Below are 19,916 nucleotides of genomic sequence, written 5' to 3' on the forward strand. Positions count from 1 at the left end.
GGTTCTCATTCACGAGGCATCAAGACCATCGGGGCACCTGGGTCCATCAAGCAGAGAGGTGACGGGACACCCGTGTGTTACTTGGGCACTTCGGGGGAAACAGAGCGATGCTCTGAAGCAACAGACTCGCCATACGGCCTGCGGAAGAAGACATTGCGTTCCCAGCCGTCGATCTCGTCGACCACGGTCTCGCGGACCAGCTCGTACTTGCCGATCTTGGGGAGGATCTTTGCCCAGACAACCCAGTAGAGACCGCCGGCAGCGATGATGGCGATGCCGACCACGCAATGGAGATAGTAGGGGAGGTTGTCGTAGACGTTCTGGCCTTCCTCGGGGGGCACGAAGGGAGCGACGACGAGGTAGATGTTGCTGAGCATGAAGAAGATGACGACGGGCAGAGAGGCGCTGATGGGAGGGTTCCAGTTCCACTTGCTGCGGTTGAGGTAGAGATGAGCCAGACCGGCAGCAACGAAGACGTTGATGATGGCGAGGGGGTAGCTGATGAGGTTGAGGATGAAGTTATATGCGTCACCTGTGACGGGAAAAGGTCAGTGGCAATGTCCTAGAAGAGGCGACGGTGACCGGGGAGGCCTTACCAGGAGGAGGGGCAAGCATAGTGATGACACAGATCAGCCAGTGCTCGAAAAGACCAGCCAAGGGGGCGTTGAACGGCTTGTTGCTGGCGAAGAAGCGGGACCAAGGCAAGATACCCTCACGGCCAAGCTCCTGAACGAGACGGCCCTGGGAGAAGATGACACTCAGAACGTTGCCGAAAGCGGACAGGGCAACGAAGACGGACAGGGCGCGCTCGGCGGTGCCGCCCATGACGTTGCGGAAGAGGGAGGCAGCAACAAGGCGACCGCCCTCGAGGATCTCCTCCCTGGGGACGGCGGCGAAGTAGGCGACGTTGACGAGCATGTAGAGGATGGAGATGGTGACGATGGCGGCGGGGGCGGCGACCTTGAGGGTGCGAACGGGGTTCTTGGTCTCGGAGAGGGCGTAGTTGGCGTTGCTGTAACCGATGTAGCTCCAGATGACGTTGTACAGGGCGGTGACGACGCCGTAGGGGCTGCCGGTGGTGCCCTCAAAGGCGTTGGTGAAGTTCTTGGGCTTCTGGTCCTCGGGCAGCTTGACGTGGCCTCCAAGGGCGATGAAGCCGCAGAGGATGATGACGAGGATGATGATGAGCTTGATGGATCCGAGGACGTTCTGCAGACGAAGGCCCCAGTTGAGGGCAAGACCGTGAATCAGAAAGGCGGACGTGATGCAAGCCAGGCCGATGCCACGCTGGTTCCAGCGGCCGACCTCGACATTGGCGGCGTGCAGGATATACTCGCCGAAGACGACAGAGTTACCACTGGCCCAGCCGAGCAGGACGACGTAGCCGGTGTAGAGGCCGGTGGTCAGGAACTTGGGCTTGCGAAAGACGTATTCGAGGTAGTTCTTCTCGCCACCGTTCTTGGGGATGGCGGTTCCCCATTCGAGGTAGACGGCGGTTCCGGCGAGAGCAATGATCATACCGGCGACCCAGATGAAGAGGGAGAGGCCGACACTGCCAGAGAGGGCGAAGATGGTTCCGGGGGTGGCGAAGATACCGGTACCGATGACGCGGTTGACAACCAGGAAGATGGCTGTGGTGACGCCGATTTTCCGCTTGGCCTCACGAGCATTCTCGATGCGGCCTAGATGCAGGAGTCAGTGGTACGTCCCAGACGGTGCGGCGCATTAAAAATGGGCAGCAGTGGCATACCGACTTCGCTGTCAGAGGTCGCAGCGGCAGACGACGAGACGCCGTTAAGCTTGTCGAGGAGCTTGGACATGTTGGCGGTCGTTACGACTGATCCTTTATTGTCCTCGTGCATGTAAAAGAAAACGACCAGTGACCAGGAAGTGATACCAGACAAGGAGGATTAGACCGGAGAAGGGGGGACGGAGCGGCAAGCAGAAGGTCGGACAGAGTAGAAGGGGTCCAGAAGACTTTATGTCTCTGGGCTTGGGGCCCCGCCAAGCAGATCACGTCTTAGAGAGACCGAGCTGGCACCATGTGGCGAGACATTGACATTCGAGAGGGCGTAAACTGGGTTGCGTGGAACGTGGATGGCCGTCTTGGGGGACGGAAAAGTTGCGCGGCGAACCCATGTCACGTACGAAGTGAATTGCTTACCTACCTGGGTAGGCATGTACAAGATTGGACGCGAGCCGTACATGGGAAATGGTCAAGAGGACGGACCATTGGAGACTCTGGACTCGGCCCGTTTGTACTCGGAAAAGGAGACGGGCAAATAAAAGACGGCAGAATTGGCAGCAAAGAGCCCAAGGGACAGTCAAGGACTAACCGTCCTGGGTATGCGAGAGTATGCGGGATGCCATGGTGGACACATGCAGAGCCTCTCGGGATGCGCAGGACCCCCCGCCCCAGCTTATTCATGGAGGCCGTCAGGAGATGACGACAAGGGTTGTTCTGACGGAACCGCCCCAGTGGTCTGGAAGGAAAAGTTCTGTGTCATAGTTTCCTCTTTGCGGTCCACTCGCCCGATGACGCGATCTGAGGTGAAGATGTCGAAGTGGGAAAATTTTGGCGGCGGGGCCCATCGAAAAGTTCGGGTACGTACATGTGTACATACACATATACGTACCTTCTTCCATGAAGTCGCAACAAACTTTGGCGGCAACCTTGGGAGAAGGACGTTTATCTAGGTGCTGCGCGACAGCCGAGACCTCTTCACACGCCCAGTTAGACAACATGGCGGCCGCACCGTCATCTTGGATGCTGTACATTCATTGTGTATGTGTATACATACAGACGGTGATGAGAGAGGACCGATGGGAACAATACGTCCGTAGTCGTGTTCAAGTTGGATAATCGAGATTTGACTCTTCCGGTGCTTGTGGAGTACGAACGCGCTTGCCTTCTTTCTGCAACAGGGAGAGAGAGAGCACTTGCTGGGAAGGCACTTCTAGACCTACGTACCTACCCGATCTTCCGTCTCGGCTGGACGATGCCTCGATGTGAAGAAGGAAGGGCTTGATTGCTCTTTCCCGCGACCATGTCGTTCTCTCTTTCCCTCGATGGACATTGCAGGCAGCATCATCAACTGCTCTTTCCTCGACACGATGAGCAGGAGCAAGAGCACGCCTACATACATATCTCGGTACCTACCTACATACCTCGGTATTAGCCCGGCAAGGAAGCTACACAGCATCGCCACAACTCACCGTCTTCTGCCTAAGATTCGACGCCGATGTCGCAACGACGACATGGCCTTTTGCACCCACCGGCTAGAACCGACTTCCAGCCCGCGTCTCTGACAAGGAAGCCGATCCTCATCCCGCGCAGGGCCTCCATGTCGCAGTCAGACGAAGGAAAACTCTGCCAGCGTGACGAGCTCCCCCAACAAATCAACCACCTTGCCGGCATTCGGCCAAGAGATCTCGTCTTGGGGCAAGAGATGATACGGGAAAGTAGGCTGCTCTTGCGTCTTGCTTCCTTCCTCGTGCGACCTCTTGCAAAGTCTCGGCATCATGGAGCCATTCCAGCCAACATCGCGTGATGCCGCGCCAGTGAGCCGCCGACAAGCGATGCCAGCGACAGGGACAGGGACACCTTGCCGGTCCTCCCCTCGTGCGCCTCTACCCAAGACTCGGCATATAACTTGCATCTGTCGGTGTTCTCTTCCTCTCTGACGTTCTCCTGACCATGCGCCTTGTGATAAGGGGGCTTTTTTCCTTTTCCTTTTCTTCTTCTCCATTTTGGGACACGTCCCCCTTCCGTCTCTGACAAGTGTTGTGGCTGACGAAAGTGTGGCTTACAAGCACGCAATACCGCCTCTCGACTCTCCAACAGAAGATGAACCTCCAAGGAACGGACAGCCGTCGACTGTCGACTGCGCTCAACACACGCAGCAACGAAGCCTGTAGTTGACGCCTGGAAACCTGGAGTTCGACGACGGAGTACATAGTAGAGTCCTTGATGGCCGTCCATTACACGCCGGGGGGGAAAAGCAGCAGGGGGCCTAGATAAGAATGCCGGGAACGCCCCCGCAAACCCATTCGATCCGGAAGGTGTCCTGGTAGCAGGCCAAACCTGATAACAGACGGTCCATCCCCGCGTTCGCTGTCTCTCACCATGCCGTTCCCCTCTATGGCGTTCTCTCATCATCCCAATCGTTCAGATAACCTGCTGCATAATCCCCTGTCTAGTGTCTGCGGGCAAGGGCAGGCAAGGTAATTAGGTTTCGCAAACGTCCAGGGCCTATCGCCGCGGGCCGTGCCGTCCTTCGGATGTCTCATCCGAGCAGATTGCCACGCGAACTCTGCGTCTTGCTCATTGGAGGATGGTGCAGGTGAAGCTGTCTTCCGCAACAGGGTTGGTCGTCTTCTAGAACGTTGTGCCACGCTACGATTTGTAACCCCATACCCCCATATCTAGGTATGCCATGGTGATATTGGTGATCGGCGAGGCGGCCACCTCCGTTGGGCTTCACCTTGCATCCCTTGACCAGTGCTCTACTGTAAGCCAAACAATAGCATAATACTGTACCATTTGAAGGAAATATTATCTTACCGATAAAAAATATCATCTCTCGAGAACTGAGCAACGAGCGCAGATACTAGAGGCGCGGGTGCGGATGCGGATATGACGTAGCGAGGAGGACTGGGGTCGCTCCGATCTTCGGAGGCCGCGTCTCCCCCCTTTGAACATCGATGCTCTCAATCCCTCCTTTCGCCTTGTAGAGTCCCAGGAGGCCGCAACCAGACGACCTGCGAGGTTCATAGAGCAACAAGGGCAACCAACAGCAACTGACTACCGCGCCAGCCCAGCAGCGCATCTGGGTATCCAGGAGAACCCCGATGAAGCCCTTCCCTCGATACTGTTACACAGTCTGCTTCGTAGACCTGTGCGTCAAGGTGTATTGTATCAGCGGAATGTTCCCTGTCAGTTTTTGTCGTTTATATACCCACCCATCCAGCCAGTCAGAAGTCCTGCACAGTTCCATTACAGGTATGATCTATCGACGTTTCTTTGCGCTCAAAACAAAAGGCACAGATCCCGTACGAGACTTGGGCTGCAGTTCTTAAAGTTCAATCTGATATCTTTAATAATGCATACTCGCTCCAATTAATAGAACTCTCTCTCTGGAGTTCTCTTCGTCGCGTCTGGCTCGGCAACACTGCGTACGCTGCTTTCTCTTCTGACAACCCCGATACTCCAATCCAGGCGGTTCGTCCACGCATACTCTCGAAGATCCACTCATAAGCGTGTCAACTCCGTATCGCCGCCCTCCGTCTGCTCGCGCTCCGTGGCTCCTTCAAAGGTTTCACCGCGCCGGCAACGACGACCGGGCTACCATGTCCTCGCCGTCAGTGGCCAGAATGATCGGCACCGGCGGAAGAGCCGGCGATCGCAGCGTACCCGTGCCCAGAGTCGACGGCGATGCTGTCATGGGAGCCGGCCCCCGCGCTCGGCGCGCATGCGCCGTCGCCCGCGGCCTGCTCGGGAGGCCCCCTGGCGAGGTCCTGGGAAGGCCTCGGCTGATGCTGGATAGGCGGGGTCGCTTGCAGGCTCCTTCGTCCCGCCTCATCGAGGCCTCGGAAGACCGGGTCGTCGGCCGAGAGGACGGACGATCTCTTGGCCGTCCAGGTTTGCGCGGGCGCCTTCCTAGGCTTGAACGGGTTTCGCATTGTGATGTGGCGGGTAGCGGAGGAGGGAAGGTGTTGGGAGCAGAGGTGTTGGTTAGGGGAGAGACTTGGCTCGGAGAGCCCTCGATTGGTGTGGTGCTTGGCCGGCGCCGTGGTGTCTTTTGTTTTGTGAGTTTTTGTTGCAGGACGTTAGTTAGGTCGCGGGGGAAATGGTCGGATGAGCGGGGCGGCGGTTCCTGTGACTCTTTATGTCGTTGAGAGATTGGAGCCATGCCGCATTCAGTTGCTGCGCCGCAATTATGCTGACATCGGGGGCTGTCGGCCACAACAGGGAAGGGGGGCCATTCTCAAAATACCAGAGATAAGTGTTATATTCCGCGTCTCTGTTGGCTTCTACATAGACCCTGGAGCCTTGACAACAATAATCGACAGGCTCACGCCGTGTGAAGCTGAACAAGATGGTGCTCCTTCTTCCATCCCACTGCTATCAATAATACACGGTGTTCTCTGGCATAATAAACAATGATCTGATCGGCACGCTGACCGAAAAGACCTGTTTCGGCCGCTGAAGAACCATAAGTAATACCTCATCGGACGCACAGCCGTCCCGAAAGTCTGCCTTGATGGGTTGGAAGTTATACGATTTTCATGTTACTCAACGAAATGGTTCAGCTATACAGATGAAGGTGATGATAATTGCAGACTGCTATGGTGGCGTGGGCGAGAACTCACTGAGGGATGCGAAGAATAGAATATGAACGACAACGAACGGCAGGAATCGTGCTTTTTGAAAGGATCTTGCAACTCAATCTCCGATAGTTGTCCAAGTTTGATAGTACCATTTGGCGCACGTTGCTTGAATAATGGATACATACCTATGTGGTAACATCTGTGTCACAAGCGACGACGGTATGCATTATTAGCTAGGCATAAAGAGGCGGCTGCTTAGTATATGTAGTTAGTACCAGTTTCAATACCTACGTAAATGGTAAGATGTTATTTGCAAGCTGGGCTTGGTCTCTTCCCTCTTTCTATCTCATCCATATCATCGCTGCTAGTAGAGATTATACATTAGCACTAAATAGTAAAAGAGGGCCAACTATATCTACATACAAACAAGACGCGCGCGCGCACTTACTTACAAGCAGGTACACACACAACCTACTCCTAAATGTTAGTGTTAAATATTTAGATTGTTTAACGACATACTATTGACTTTGCTCTAGACAAGTATGAATATCATAGTCCAGCAGTATCAAATCAATAAGACTTACCCCTCACAATGAGCTCATGCACGACTGTGGAAAACCCCTGGGGGCTACCACAGCCACATGACTACTACGCGCCGCGTACGGCGTGTGGGAACCCCCAGATAACTGGCGCTCTTGCTGAAGAGCTTGGCTTTCACGGGGTCAACAGAGGAACCTTGTTTCTCAGCCTCTCTCAGTCAACAAGAGAGACTTTTTAAGATAATTAGTCTATAAGTGCTCTGTATAAAAGGTTTGGTTCTACTTACAAGTGGCCATCTTTGGCTTTGAACTTCTGGCCAAGGACCAGACCGACCCGGAGGCAAAGGCCAAGGTCTTGAAGAAGAAGGCCGAGATTGAAGAAGAGAAACTCCTGTGGCATCTGGGGTCTCGTTCCTGTGAAGGTTAATAGAGGGATGCCTACTACTCGATACCCAAAGTGCAATAATACACCCTTGCTTTCGGATTCCAACTTGCTGAAGAACCATATAGAGGTCGGTGAGAGGATTAACATGCGTTGCCTAGAGGCTGTCGAATTACCATGTAAAGGTCGGCGAGACGGACCAGCTGGCAGGGGGGGAGACTGAAGTTGCTTTGAAGTTGCGTGACGGCGCCAGAGACCTGCTCGGTCTCGAGGCTTTTCAAGAGAGCGGAATTCAGGGTCCATTTGCGGCGGGCATCGGCAGTTGATGACATTGGCCCCGCTGCCGCCGGGTTGCACTATCGGCGCTGGATTCGGCCCCGGACGGAGGGAAGTGAAGGTTAGTGTCTCGGTACTGGACACAAATCAACAAATAAGCCTTGGTCAATAGGGCAGTCAAGTAACGGTTTCTTGGATCCAATCCTGTTGTTTTCTCTATGCTTTCATTCGCACACCCTGCAGTTACTCTCTACACACACAAACACACGTTGCAACACGTCTTACACAGCTAATACTCATACACTGCTTCACAACGATCTCTCGTGCCTTATCTTATTTTTAGTATCCCCAGTAGCCCTTGACCAGGTATGCCCCGTAGGCCGCCAACGTCCCGAGCACCCCGATGCTGCCAAAGTAGCCCACCGGCCTACCGCGGCCCATACCCTCCGGCCTCATGATGCCGAACTCGGCATGCAACACGCGCAGCACCAGGAAGCTCCCGAGAAGCCACCCGAGGGTCCTGCGGTCGCCCCCGTTGAGCTCGACCGCCGTCGCGAGCACAAACGCCAGCGGCACGTTCTCGGCAAAGTTGACGTGCGACCGCGACGCGAGGTACAGCTTGTTGGCGTCGCGCGCCTTGCTGTCCGTGCCGGGCTTCGACGAGTTCTCCCCCAGGTATTGCTTGTCCTTGAGCCGCTCGCCAACCACCCGCAGGCTGAGGAACGCATAGTACACCGTGAACGGAAGAACAAACGTCCCCGTCACGGCTGTCAGCGAAGCAAAAAAAGTAAATGTCAGTCTGGTGTCACATCGCTCCATAGGACGAACACTTACGCAGCAGCCTCGGGACCGTCGTCAGCCCAATTAATTGACCACTCATCTTTGCGGTTGACGGCTTGTTCGATTTGTGCTGTCTGGAAGAGGTAATCAAGTCGGTTTTTCTCACTCTCGTGTCGGTCCGATAGTTCGAAAGAGGAGTCAAAAAAATAACAACCCGAGTTTCCCGGGACTCGCTGCTATTTGAACCAAGCGGACTCCCCCTGACGTGAATATGATGATTGCCTGCCTCTAGCGGCGATTAGGTCCTCTCTGACATCATGCATTCGGAATACCATTCGGGCACGGTTGCACTCTCACATATCTTCTCTTTGTCCTGAAATGTTTCCGGCTACTAGTACTCTCTTCGTCTGTTTCCGTAAAGGGAAAACGTCAACCAGACGCGCCCACTTTGTCTCTTCCGCGCTCGTCGTGCATGACGCGCATGTTCTTGTCAGTCACCAATGGCCTGTATGCCCCAAGACTCTTCCGTATTGTATAATGGCTCTTGATCTCGTCCAGTCGACCGTGAGCGCCAAAGTTGCACGGTAGGCAATCAGCACAGTACTGTTTTGTGAAGGGCTAAACTTCGAGGCCGACCTCGTTCTCCAGCAGAAAGGCTTTGACCTCTCCCCGGCCACCACTTTACGCAACTGGTCTGGCAATCTGGTCCCATTCAACACACTGTATTCTACATGTGCCACTATTACTAATGTCTAGCACCAAGTCAACAGCAGGCTTAGCAATCCTCAGGCTCGGCGTCGACGGTCCAGTTATACCCTCCAGCGGCGTCTGGCTTGATATCCCATAGGCAGTATCGTGGTGTCCTCATGCTGCAGTGACAAGCCGGGTTAGTGACGACTTTTTCTTAGCAAGCAGAGATGTCCAAACTCACCTCCAAAGCCAGTTGGCCATACACATATTCTTGCAGTTCTTAGAAAGTATGGAGACGTGATCCTTGTGCGGCGTGTCAGCGAAGCGTCTCTCGGCAGCCTCGGACGCCTCGTTAACCGCGGCGACCTCGCGTTCCAGTCTAGCAACGGCCCCATCAATTCCCTTTTGGATATCGCCCTGCGAGAGCAGCACGACGAGGTTCTCCACGAATCCTTCTTTGATTTCCTTGCGCAGGCTCACGATGTCGTTGACGATCCAGACGACGGCGACGGCCGCGCGGTAAAGCTCGCGCATCTCCTCCGACTCCATGACCTCTTCGGGCAGGCTGATGCCGTTGGCGAACTCGAAGTTCACCGCGACCTGCATGATGCAGGACGACGCTTCGCGGTAACCGAGATATTCTTCAAGCGTGGGAATGCGGCCCGCGTAGCGGTTGAGCGCCTCCTGCTGGTAACCGTCCAGGGTCGCGACTGCTTCCTTCGCAATGCGCGCGCGGTACGGACGATTGTCGCTGTAAGACTGGCAAACGGTCTGGGCGTATTCTTCAAACGACACAACCGCGTCGTGGTCTTTGTATCGCAACGGCGCCTTCTCCGTGGTGTTGGCAACGTCGAGGCTGCGCTCAACAAAGTCGCGACAGTCCGCCAACATGACGTGCAAGGACTCAAAGTCGAACTTTTCCACGATCGAGTACTGGTCGAGCATGTCGTCGATGATGAACATCCAGGCCTGGAACGACGTGAGAGCCTTGATGCGGTCGCATGAGGCGTACGGGTACCAGCCGGCCAACTGAGATGAGAGCATGGCCTTGGTAAGGCGCATGCGAACAGTGTCATTAACAGCATGTCTGGATGATTCTTGTTAGCCAAGTTCGTCTCCATTTACCATCAGGACTCTGGCCCGCTTACGTCTCAATAATCTCGAGGATTTTGGAGTTGACGTCTTCCAAATGCTTGTTCTGGGCCCTGGGCCAGTCTGCCATCATCTTTCCGAGATCCGGGATGCGGACATTCTGCCCGTGGAGCTGCCGCAAGATCTTCTCGCGAGTCATACCTTGGCTAGTGTGCGCCTGGGAATTTGTTCCGGAGTCACCCCTCTCAGAGTATTGAGATAGAGCAGGATGCAGAGAAACCGGTGCGGGTGCGACTGATGACATGATGAAGTAGTGACCGTTTGTGGAGATCAGATGAGAGCGATGATGCGGTCTATGGATAACAGCTGCCAGAGAAGCGTCGCAAACTTTCCCAAAGAGAACGTGGGAGCTAGTCACCCTATATACGGCGGCTCTTCTTATCTTCGCCTTACACAGGATTTATACGAGCGAACCGCTACAAGGCGTGGGCGGACTTCCACTCGCCTATATTTGACTTCCACAGTTTGAGGGCAATGTATCCATTTCTGGACTGACTAACATGCGTCGACATGTACGAAGGACGCTTCACTTGCCTCATTCAGCGACGGCATTCGGTACAAGACCGCTAGCTGGCGGCCTGCCGTCGGGGAACATAGAACACATCTGCCGCCCAAACCCGATTACTTGAACGGGTGCCCTCGGGTAAGTCCGAAAAGCTGCGCATGAGGCTTTAATCGATTGGCAGCATGGCTGTGGGGCCGTGGCGGGCTGAGAGTTACATGGGGGTTGCGGATCTAGTCCATCGGCCGGACTGAATGAAGTCAAGACAATCTTTCCCACCGCTCCAGGCGTATACCATCTCGACGAACACCACGTTCATGGGTCCACCATTTGGATGTTCACCATCTTCACGATATCAAAGTTAGAGTTAAAGTTTTGTTTTAGAGCTCTCTTTGGGATGGGAAGTGGGGCTCGAATAATAGACACCTATTCTAGTCCCAGCGATCTCTTACACGGCACTGCATGATGCATATAACGGCATTGCGACAAGTTTTGAACCCTTTTTAGGCCACCACGTTATTTAATACAAATACAAATGTCAAGGCGCATGTCCGAGGTCTCTAGCCAATGCCAACCCCCCTTTAACTCGTTTCAACCCCCAATAAAGCTAGCTGTAGGTATACTACAGGCGAACTCTGCCTTTATACAGGAGCTCCGAAAAGTAAATTTCTCAAAAGCGGATACTGCCTTTGAGGTTATAGATTGTTATGGAAATTCACCCTCACGCAAGCTCAAGAAGCTGGCGCATTGAAACAAGAACTGACATGGTAAACGACACCAGATACCAACCCTTGGGTATTCCACGAACATGCCAAGAACATGATAGGCGCACAAGCTGGCTGGAGCTTGGGGGAACTCCGATACATGGACGCATCAGTACAAGCCAACTTAAACTCCCGCACCTTGCAACAAAACACACCAGGGACAAGCCTGATGACTTGCATACGGCAACGACACAACTCCAACTCTAGTATCACTGCTAATTTTTATTGTTCATTTTCGTTTTATTTTCGACCACGCCCGTATAATCAGCAGCGCACAGAAACTCCGGCGTCCCCGAATGGCATTACGGAACGGAGTTTGGAGCATCTTGCTTCGGGGGAAGCACTGACAGCAAGACATGCCTATCCAGGCAAAAGTCGATATTGTTATGTTGTTTGTCCGAAGAAGCCGTTCATTTTCTTAAGTGACTATATATAGACGTGCGGATTCAGGGACCTGCAAAAGATGTTGCTGTCACATTAAATCCTGCTGCTCAACTCGATAACCATTGTTGCTCGCGTCATTTCATTCTTCACACCGCCACAACATTCATCGACAGTTCGACACCGTAATCATGACGACCGCTCAGGTGCCTCCTGATTTTGCGAGCGGTCACGTCCGGCTGGGCTCGAAGAACGGCGCTGCCAACGGCGGTGCCAACGGGGGCTCCAGCCACGATGCGGACACGCCAAAGTTCCTTCCCCCGAACATGACGCAGGCGTCATTTGCAAAGTTTGCCAAGAAGGTCATCGACGTGGTTGGCGATGAAAACTTCCAAGTAATCACGCCTTCGATGGATCTGGAAGGCTACGAAGATGACGACTTTGGCCGCAACTGCCGGACGCACGACTACTACCAATCTTTCGATGATGAACAGGAGCTGGTTGGATCTGCAATCTGCCATCCTCGAAGTGTCCAAGATATCCAAGCAATCCTCGCGGCGGCAAATGAGCACAAGATGCCCCTTTGGCCCATCAGCACTGGCAGGAACCTTGCTTATGGAGGATCTGCACCAAGAGTACGTCATGACTACTACGGTTCCGAATGGCGCTTTGCCATATCCGCCCACCAGGCATTGGAGCCCATCTTTGTTACGCAGCAAGCAAATCATGGAACTCGGGCTAATTATCGTCTCACAGGTCGCCGGCTCACTCGTCATGGTTTTGAGCACGCACATGAACCGCATTCTTCACGTTGATACCACCGCGTGCGTATGCATTGTTGAGCCTGGTGTGACGTTCATGCAAATGAGCGATTACCTCAAGGAGCACAATTTGATCGACAGGATCCGTGTCGACTCGTCTGGACTCGGATGGGGCTCTATGATTGGCAATGCCCTAGACCGCGGAGGAGGAGCGTCTTTGTACGGTGATCGCTGGGGGAAGCACAGCGGTATGGAGGTGGTTATGCCCAACGGCGAAGTCGTCAGAATGGGCATGGGTGCCGTTCAGCACCCCGAGGGTCGCAAACAGGCCGCCGAAGGCGTTCACCCAGCTGACCAGAAGCTGAATGAGTGTTTCGCGCTTTTCCCGTACGGCTGGGGCCCGATGAACGATGGTCTCTTCTCGCAGGGTAACAGTGGCATTGTTACGAAGATGGGCTTCTGGGTATGCGTCTCAATTCCAGGCCCTTTTGGGTGCTCAGTGATGCTAACACCACATAGTTGATGCCGGCGCCCCAAGGAATGACTCCTTTCTCCATCACCTTCGAAAAGGAGTCCGATCTCAAGGCATTGGTCGATTGCATTCAGCCTCTCGACTTGGTAAGACCCTCATATATCCGTGGAACGATGCCATCTAACAGGGCACCAGAACGGCACCTTGCAAAGCTCAGTCAGTCTGCGCAACCTTACCCTTGAAGCCGCCCACTACGGCCCTCGTTCCAGTTACACCAACGCCTCTCACAAAGAGGTCATTCCCGAGGAGGACTTCGAGAAGATGGCCAAGAAGCTCAACACCGGCCGCTGGCGTTACATTGGCGCCGTCTTTGGTTCCGACAAGGTCCGCGAGGCACTCATTGAAGACATCAAGCGCGAGATGACCAAGGTCCCTGGTAGCAAGTGGGCCACTCTCGAGGAAAACCCCGACGAGCAGAATCTTGTCCATGTTCGTGCGACGTATCTGAAAGGCATCTCGTCCATGGGCGAGTTTGCCTGGATGAAGCAATGGCTTCCGAATTGCTCTGTTATCATGGTAGCCGCCATCTCTAGACTGGAGGGCAGCGCCGTCTGGGACCAGTACTCCCGGGCCAAGGAATTATTTGCCAAGGCTGGCATTGACTACATCAGCCATTACGTGGCTTACTTCCGTACAATGCGTAAGTCTTCATTTGTAGAATATCTGCAAGGACAATGAGCGCTGACACAACTCCAGATAACGTGTGCATCATTCCCTATGACCGCAAGGACAAGGATATGCGGGGTCGCGCACGGTGGTTGGCTCGTACTCTGTTGAAGGAGTGGAAGGCGAACGGCTGGAGCGTGTTCCGAACTCACGTCGGGCTCATGGACCAAGTCGCCGATACATTCGACTTCAACAATGGTGCGTTGTGGAAGATGCATGAGCAGATCCATGATAACCTGGACCCCAACGGCATCCTAGCCCCTGGAAGAGGTGGTGTTTGGCCCAAGTCCTACAATAAGGACGAGTTCGTGATGGGAAAGGAGTACATTGGCTAGAGTGGTTCAACACGTAATGTAGACGCAAAGGAGTTGCATTAACAAGACTGCCTGTATGATTTCTTCAATTGATGTATGCTCCTACTCGATGCCTAAACAGGACACATGCATGGAGAGATATGCAGGCGACCAAACACCAAACGCCTACGGATACGCCGGGCAACTAGGTAATCCTTGACATACTAAACTTAAAATCGACGGGCCGTAACCTACTTCACTAGCGCGGCCCGAATCAGAACGAACTAGGCCGGAACAGTCCTTCGTAACCCCACTATGCTAGCCACCCAGTTGCATCCTGCGGAATCCCAGGCCAGGTTTGTTTCTCTGGGAGTAAGCAGTCTGCCAACCTCTGGGCTGCCTGCCCCCTCGAGATGCTTTCTGCGATTGGTAACCACTTATTTCCTACACATGGGATTGGGATGTGCATTTCTGGGTACCGTGGACTGCAAGACTAGATGATACATAGAGTACCGAAATTGGGGGGGAAGGGGGGCAACGCTACATCAGTTGGCTTTGTTCGACTCGGGTTCGGATTCCAGAGTGATGACTAGCAGCATTGTCGACCTTGGAATCCGGGAGGCAGGGGATAATCTGACTGAATGTGACCCAGAGTTGACATATAAGAGCACGCTAACTCAATAACACTCAACTCTACATCACCGTATTGCACCCTTCGCCTCACAAACAACTAATCATTTTGCAACTTGCCTCTTCACTCTATTCTCTTCACACTCTGCGTTTCTCACTCTCGTCTTATGAGACGATGGCTGGCTCATCTCTGGCCTAGGGCGACCTTCCCGAGCTTCGCAACGACACAATCGTCGTCAGCGCTCTCCTCGCGAACCACATCTTCTGAGGGGCATGCCAGTCCAACGTCATCACCGATGTTCCCACTACTACCCAGACCTTTCTCGACGATTCGTACATCTCTGCTGCGCCGCCCTTTTTCAACTTCACCAGCGGCGCTTACAACGGATTCGTGAAGAATGATAACGCTGTGTGCGTTTTGTCCGGAGAGCTGACCGTCTCGACCGTCACCCAAGCTGTAACACCTTTGTACTTGCATTATGTTATATCTACCCGTCTCAAGGTCTGTAGCAGTAAGGGATAACAAAATAATCACATAGAAATATTTCACCATTAAGTTATCTGCACAGAAATTTAGCATATTACATAGAATACTTTCCATTCCCTTGAGATTCCACGGGAAGTGAGTTAAGCAAGAAAGCCAGCAATCATTGAACAATTCACGAGCCTAGACGCATATTGTCACAAGTTGGATCACGCAGCAGGGCATATCAGCATAGGATTAATAAAGACTTATTTCTATGAACGTAGAGATGTAAATGAAGGATCATGTATATGGGGTGGTAATGCGAGTAGCGGGTGAAACGCCACGTGATATGGCATATGACAATGCACCTGACACGTGCTGCATGAAGCTATAGTGACACATATCGAAGGCTTTCCAGAGGACTTTACGAGAGTATTTCGGAAACGATGGAATAAACAGCTGTATTGAGCTAGTTCTGTGGTATCTAGGAGCCAAAAGCTTGAAGAAATGTAATTACTAAAGAGGCAGCTGTCATTGTATTGCTTTTGTTCAGATGTCCAGCTTAACTTGCTTCTGCGCCTATCCGGCTCCGCAAAGCCACTACATCTCCCATACTAGCATTGATCCAGATGCCCCTAGTCTTCTTAGGAACCGAAGAAAGCTGGCAATTGTCACTGATGACGGAAGCTTTTTTCAAACCATTCAAGTTTCTAACCAATTACTGAAGTTACTACACCTTCCACTCCCAACACGTCCACGTTGCTATCCAAATCAACGCCTTTACTGGTTCCCTGAAAGCAAAAACACAATACTCAAGACAAGAGCATACTTCAGCACATCTGTCAGCTTTATTCGAGGAAGACACATTACCTTATATTTAGGGTGTGGGCCCCTCATCAATGGCCCTCAGCCACAAAACCACTGCCGAAGTCTCTATGTTACCCAATGTCGACGAGAAAGCTCTCAACGCACTTCTGTGCAATATTTTTTGAAGACATCATGGCGCTTGGGAGTATCAATATTGATGTAAACACCATCGGTGACGTCACTGCTACCTTAGGTACCGATGTGGGCCTCACAGCTGTACCTCCACCGTTGAGCAGGCTCTGGCGGGCTGAAAAAATGAGCTGCCTGGCTGGGGTTGAAGGTAGAGTGGTAGTATTGAGCATCTAACAGATACAAGGCCATGCAATTAGAATGTATGGGTACAGCTTGTTTAACAAAACACCGTGCAGAATGTGTTGGGAAGCTTTTCTCGATACTAGCTTTCAACTCTTCAGGGGAACCAACAGTAGGGTTCCCGAATCATTGCCCATATCATATAAGGCCGAGATTCTCCAAACTTGGATAGGTCAGACCGGTGAACCTCGATATCATCAAACCCAATTTTCGAATATAGAGAATGGCCGGCCTCTGTCGCCTCGAGATAGACCGGTATCTCTAGGTGAAGAGATTCTTGTATGCCGAAGGTCATCAGATTTTGCCCCACGCCGCGCTGCTGGTACAGCGGGTCGGTTACTAGAATATGGAGGTCTACAGACCACAGGTGTTAGTCGAATCCTCTCTCCGTAAATTATGAGAGTAGACTCACAAATGCATGGCCTGCCTCCCATCAAGAAATTCCGCATTGCTTCAACTCCAGCGAAGATCATCTTGCATGCTTCGACGTTGGCACCCGGGCCCCACGAGGCGGGGTTTGACTTTGCGTAAGGCATGCCATTTGGGTATACGTTCCATTTGGCAAAGCCGACGACCGCATTGCTGCCTCTTCGCTCAGTGTCCACTGCGACGAACATTCGACAGGTCGGGTCCTCTCGAAGTTGCTTCGCCAGGTCACCCGTTCGGAGTCCCAGGAATCCATCGTCCGGGACATAACCAGGAAACTTGATCTTCGCAAATGGGTTTTTGGCGAAGGCCTGATGCCCGATCTCGGCACATCGCCTAAGGTCGTGCTCCAAGGCAGCCCGTATCTCGATGGGCATGGCTGTGAAGATGCGAGGTTCGTAGGCCAACAACTAGTCTGCTCAGGTACCGTCCAAGTATCGTGTGATTAGTTTGCATATGGCAAACAGAGGTGATAGCCCAACATTGATGACGTAAATGGATTTGCGGAGGACTGGAGCTTTATGAGGAAGATGAGCAGCCACACGGCGAGGCAACGGCGCCGCGGCGCCCACATTGACTGATTAAGGTTGACCCAATTAGGCATCTAGATTTGCCGAAAGTTTGTAACAGAGTTGGCGGGCTGGTAGCTATAGCGATCTGTCTTTGCTCCGCAGGATGTTAGAATGATTAGAGTTGCGTGAAGATCCCACCATGGCTTTCGGGTGGTTATGCCGTATTCAAGATCAGACGAGGCGTTGAGGTGGCGAACCGGGCTCTTTTTATGCGTTGTTGGCTTTCACTTGGCTCATTCTTGTCTCAGCGGGCGCGGAGATCGATACAAGCCGGCGGTCTTGCTCTAATTTCTCTTACTGGCAGAGACTTGGTCATCTTCACATGTTTGTGATGGTAATTGATACTTGATACTACGTTGTGGGGCTGAGGGAGAAAACATTCCTACGCAAGAAAACATTGACTGTATCAAAATGGCCTACTGCACTTCGAAGCAATTGGTCAGAGCAGAGTTCAAGGTGTTTTACTACGGAAGGCAGTTCCCTCAATGTCTTAGCGTCATCTTGGAGGCAGCAAACTTCCTTGGCGGCCACGAAGCGTTCTGTCTGTTGAGTTTTCCCCAATTTGTATCAGGAAACTGTGCCACGTTGAACCACGAGAAACCGTGGTACAAATGTGGCACACGAACGAATCAGCATACCCAACCACAGATAATCTTGACTGAGAATGCCAGATTAAGACTTCAGATTTTTGAAACATTATACATTATACTGCAGATAAAGTTTCATGAAATTTCAGCGATCTTATCCGGTACGGTAACTCATTCAACGACATCGAATGACATTTAATTGCTAGTACACAGAAACCCATTTTGGCAATATGTAAGGCCAAATGTTTTCGCTTGTAAAAAGGTACTCGGTAGCAGTCACTGTTTCTATAAGATCAAATGGAGAGGGTGCTCATCATGGCGAAGAAATGGACGTGCACCGTTGAGTCTTAACAGGTGAAAGGTAGAATGTATATTTCAGGTTTATTGATGGATGTAGTCGCTCTCAACTCCGGTAACACTTCAGGTTTATAGAGATGTCATTATCACTCATTCGTTGCTCAACTCCACACGGGTAGGGCCTTATCGGTTGCAGCACTGATATCTTCCTCCTGCAAAGCCAAAAGGTTCACGGCTGCGTTATCCTTTGCGGCGTTGCCGCTGCCGTCAGCGAAAATGTGTTGCTGAAGCAACTCGACGAAAGCACTATAGTCGCCCTTCGCTAGCTTTCCGTCGGCCGTCTTCTCCAAGTCGGAGGTCTTGACGTTGTTTACAGTAAAGGTAGAGCCGGTCTTCTCCTCAATAATCTTGAGCAGCTCACGTTGTGTTGTTGTAAACGAGCCGACTTTGATGTACTTGTTGGCAGTAGCCTCGAGGTTCTTCAGCACGCCCGCAACTGACTTTCCAATGAACCCAAGGGTAGAAGGAGAGAAGGGCTCATTTCCAGAGTCGAAAATGTTGACAGTCTTTTTCTTGACGTCAAAGCCAGCAAGACGCCCTCCATAGACCTAGGTCGTATTAGCTCCACGTCATATCCAGGAACTAGAGAGGAACATATGGGGCTGTCTTACATAGTCAAAGAACGGTCCTGCAGAGATTCCAGTCCATGTGAATGAGCTATTCTTCTCGGCAAGCTCGCTCAGATAATCGACCAATTGAATCTTGGGAGACAAAATGCTGCCAATCTTTGTGTCGCGAACCACGCGGGTGTTGATCCCAAACTCGGAGGGAATGAAACGTTGGACTTTGGCCGCAACCGCAGCGTCGGCGAGAGTCTTCTGGCTAGCATATCCGGCCGTGCCAACCACAGAGACAACAGCGTCTTGACCCTTAAGAGCCTCGGTAACCTCCTCGACCGAGTTGAAGTCGACCTTCTTAACAGCGACTTCGGGAGGGAATGTGGCGGAAGACTCCTTTCTAGAAAGCGCCGTCACTTCAAATCCACCAGACAGCAGGGCGCCAACAATGCTGGGACCGAGGTTTCCGGAACCCTGTAACAGTTAGCATTGGGAGGTTCGGGTGGCCTGACAGTTCGACATTTCAACTTACTCCGACAACGGCGACCTTCTTGACAGACATGATGAGATTGTGCTGGGGAAGAATCTAAATGGAGTATATTTGTCCTTTATAGGTTCTTCCAACTTTGCTAGGGTTGACAACACAATGGTTCTGCGTTGAGCAATGGCGTTTGCTTGGGGAAACAGGCAGTTTATATGCGCTATTGTCGCCAAGACGAGGCCAGCCTTTACTCCACCTTGACTCCACCGTTGCGCAATAACGCGATAACTCGAGGCATCGCACATCTACAGATGTACTGAAGCACGCCAAAATCCCCCAAAAAGACGCGCGCTCGTAGGATTCAGCATATCAATCAGCCTCTTATCCTACAACGCCCCTCTCAGCGAACGGAAATTTGCTAGGGCCGATACCTGTGTTCTTTAATTCTATAAAGTATCAGGGCCAAGTCAAACTTCCCCGCGGTGTCACATACCCACACACCTTGTTAATGACATAATACATCTTCTATGCCTTTCTATTGCCACCTAGCCTGATTCTACACCTTCTTTAGCCTAAGTACCTACATATACTGCAACATCTCGTAAGTGGTTTA

At 52.4% G+C, this 19,916-nt stretch overlaps 9 protein-coding genes across 9 annotated transcripts; 2 read left to right on the forward strand and 7 right to left on the reverse strand.

The window, feature by feature from the left end:
* Positions 1 to 77: 77 nt before the first annotated feature.
* Positions 78 to 1,820, reverse strand: LY79DRAFT_592481 (amino acid permease; the record flags this gene model as incomplete). Its single annotated transcript, XM_060561426.1, has 3 exons — positions 78 to 532; positions 597 to 1,682; positions 1,751 to 1,820. 3 exons carry the CDS (start codon positions 1,818 to 1,820, stop codon positions 78 to 80), a joined length of 1,611 nt encoding a protein of 536 aa, XP_060411120.1.
* Positions 1,821 to 3,361: 1,541 nt separating this feature from the next.
* On the reverse strand, positions 3,362 to 4,384 carry LY79DRAFT_318357 (uncharacterized protein). The gene has a single exon (XM_060552384.1). It carries the CDS (start codon positions 4,157 to 4,159, stop codon positions 3,521 to 3,523), a length of 639 nt encoding a protein of 212 aa, XP_060411121.1. The 5' UTR covers positions 4,160 to 4,384; the 3' UTR covers positions 3,362 to 3,520.
* A 977-nt stretch (positions 4,385 to 5,361) lies between these two features.
* Positions 5,362 to 5,697, reverse strand: LY79DRAFT_521475 (uncharacterized protein; the record flags this gene model as incomplete). The annotated part of the gene is made up of 1 exon (XM_060555356.1): positions 5,362 to 5,697. A coding segment is annotated over one exon (336 nt), but the record flags the coding sequence as incomplete, so codon positions are not given.
* Positions 5,698 to 7,866: 2,169 nt separating this feature from the next.
* On the reverse strand, positions 7,867 to 8,407 carry LY79DRAFT_592483 (membrane-associated, eicosanoid/glutathione metabolism protein; the record flags this gene model as incomplete). The annotated part of the gene is made up of 2 exons (XM_060561427.1): positions 7,867 to 8,294; positions 8,362 to 8,407. 2 exons carry the CDS (start codon positions 8,405 to 8,407, stop codon positions 7,867 to 7,869), a joined length of 474 nt encoding a protein of 157 aa, XP_060411123.1.
* A 675-nt stretch (positions 8,408 to 9,082) lies between these two features.
* On the reverse strand, positions 9,083 to 10,439 carry LY79DRAFT_637650 (terpene synthase family protein; the record flags this gene model as incomplete). Its single annotated transcript, XM_060562286.1, has 3 exons — positions 10,146 to 10,439; positions 9,239 to 10,084; positions 9,083 to 9,176 (listed from the first exon to the last, which is right to left on the reverse strand). The coding sequence occupies exons 1-3, from the start codon at positions 10,391 to 10,393 to the stop codon at positions 9,083 to 9,085; spliced, it is 1,188 nt and encodes a 395-aa protein (XP_060411124.1). The 5' UTR covers positions 10,394 to 10,439.
* A 1,548-nt stretch (positions 10,440 to 11,987) lies between these two features.
* On the forward strand, positions 11,988 to 14,090 carry LY79DRAFT_672099 (FAD binding domain-containing protein; the record flags this gene model as incomplete). Its single annotated transcript, XM_060564005.1, has 5 exons — positions 11,988 to 12,431; positions 12,553 to 13,020; positions 13,077 to 13,175; positions 13,225 to 13,729; positions 13,786 to 14,090. 5 exons carry the CDS (start codon positions 11,988 to 11,990, stop codon positions 14,088 to 14,090), a joined length of 1,821 nt encoding a protein of 606 aa, XP_060411125.1.
* Positions 14,091 to 14,771: 681 nt separating this feature from the next.
* On the forward strand, positions 14,772 to 15,111 carry LY79DRAFT_562694 (uncharacterized protein). The gene has a single exon (XM_060558495.1). The coding sequence runs from the start codon at positions 14,846 to 14,848 to the stop codon at positions 15,071 to 15,073; it is 228 nt and encodes a 75-aa protein (XP_060411126.1). The 5' UTR covers positions 14,772 to 14,845; the 3' UTR covers positions 15,074 to 15,111.
* A 1,220-nt stretch (positions 15,112 to 16,331) lies between these two features.
* Positions 16,332 to 17,203, reverse strand: LY79DRAFT_692838 (acetyltransferase). The gene is made up of 2 exons (XM_060564773.1): positions 16,736 to 17,203; positions 16,332 to 16,662 (listed from the first exon to the last, which is right to left on the reverse strand). The coding sequence occupies exons 1-2, from the start codon at positions 17,124 to 17,126 to the stop codon at positions 16,421 to 16,423; spliced, it is 633 nt and encodes a 210-aa protein (XP_060411127.1). The 5' UTR covers positions 17,127 to 17,203; the 3' UTR covers positions 16,332 to 16,420.
* A 1,163-nt stretch (positions 17,204 to 18,366) lies between these two features.
* Positions 18,367 to 19,384, reverse strand: LY79DRAFT_521585 (NmrA-like family protein; the record flags this gene model as incomplete). The annotated part of the gene is made up of 3 exons (XM_060555364.1): positions 18,367 to 18,813; positions 18,877 to 19,296; positions 19,355 to 19,384. 3 exons carry the CDS (start codon positions 19,382 to 19,384, stop codon positions 18,367 to 18,369), a joined length of 897 nt encoding a protein of 298 aa, XP_060411128.1.
* Positions 19,385 to 19,916: the final 532 nt, after the last annotated feature.

Source organism: Colletotrichum navitas (genome assembly GCF_030913465.1).
Source record: "Colletotrichum navitas strain CBS 125086 chromosome Unknown LY79scaffold_59, whole genome shotgun sequence".
Classification (NCBI taxonomy): Eukaryota; Fungi; Ascomycota; class Sordariomycetes; order Glomerellales; family Glomerellaceae; genus Colletotrichum; species Colletotrichum navitas.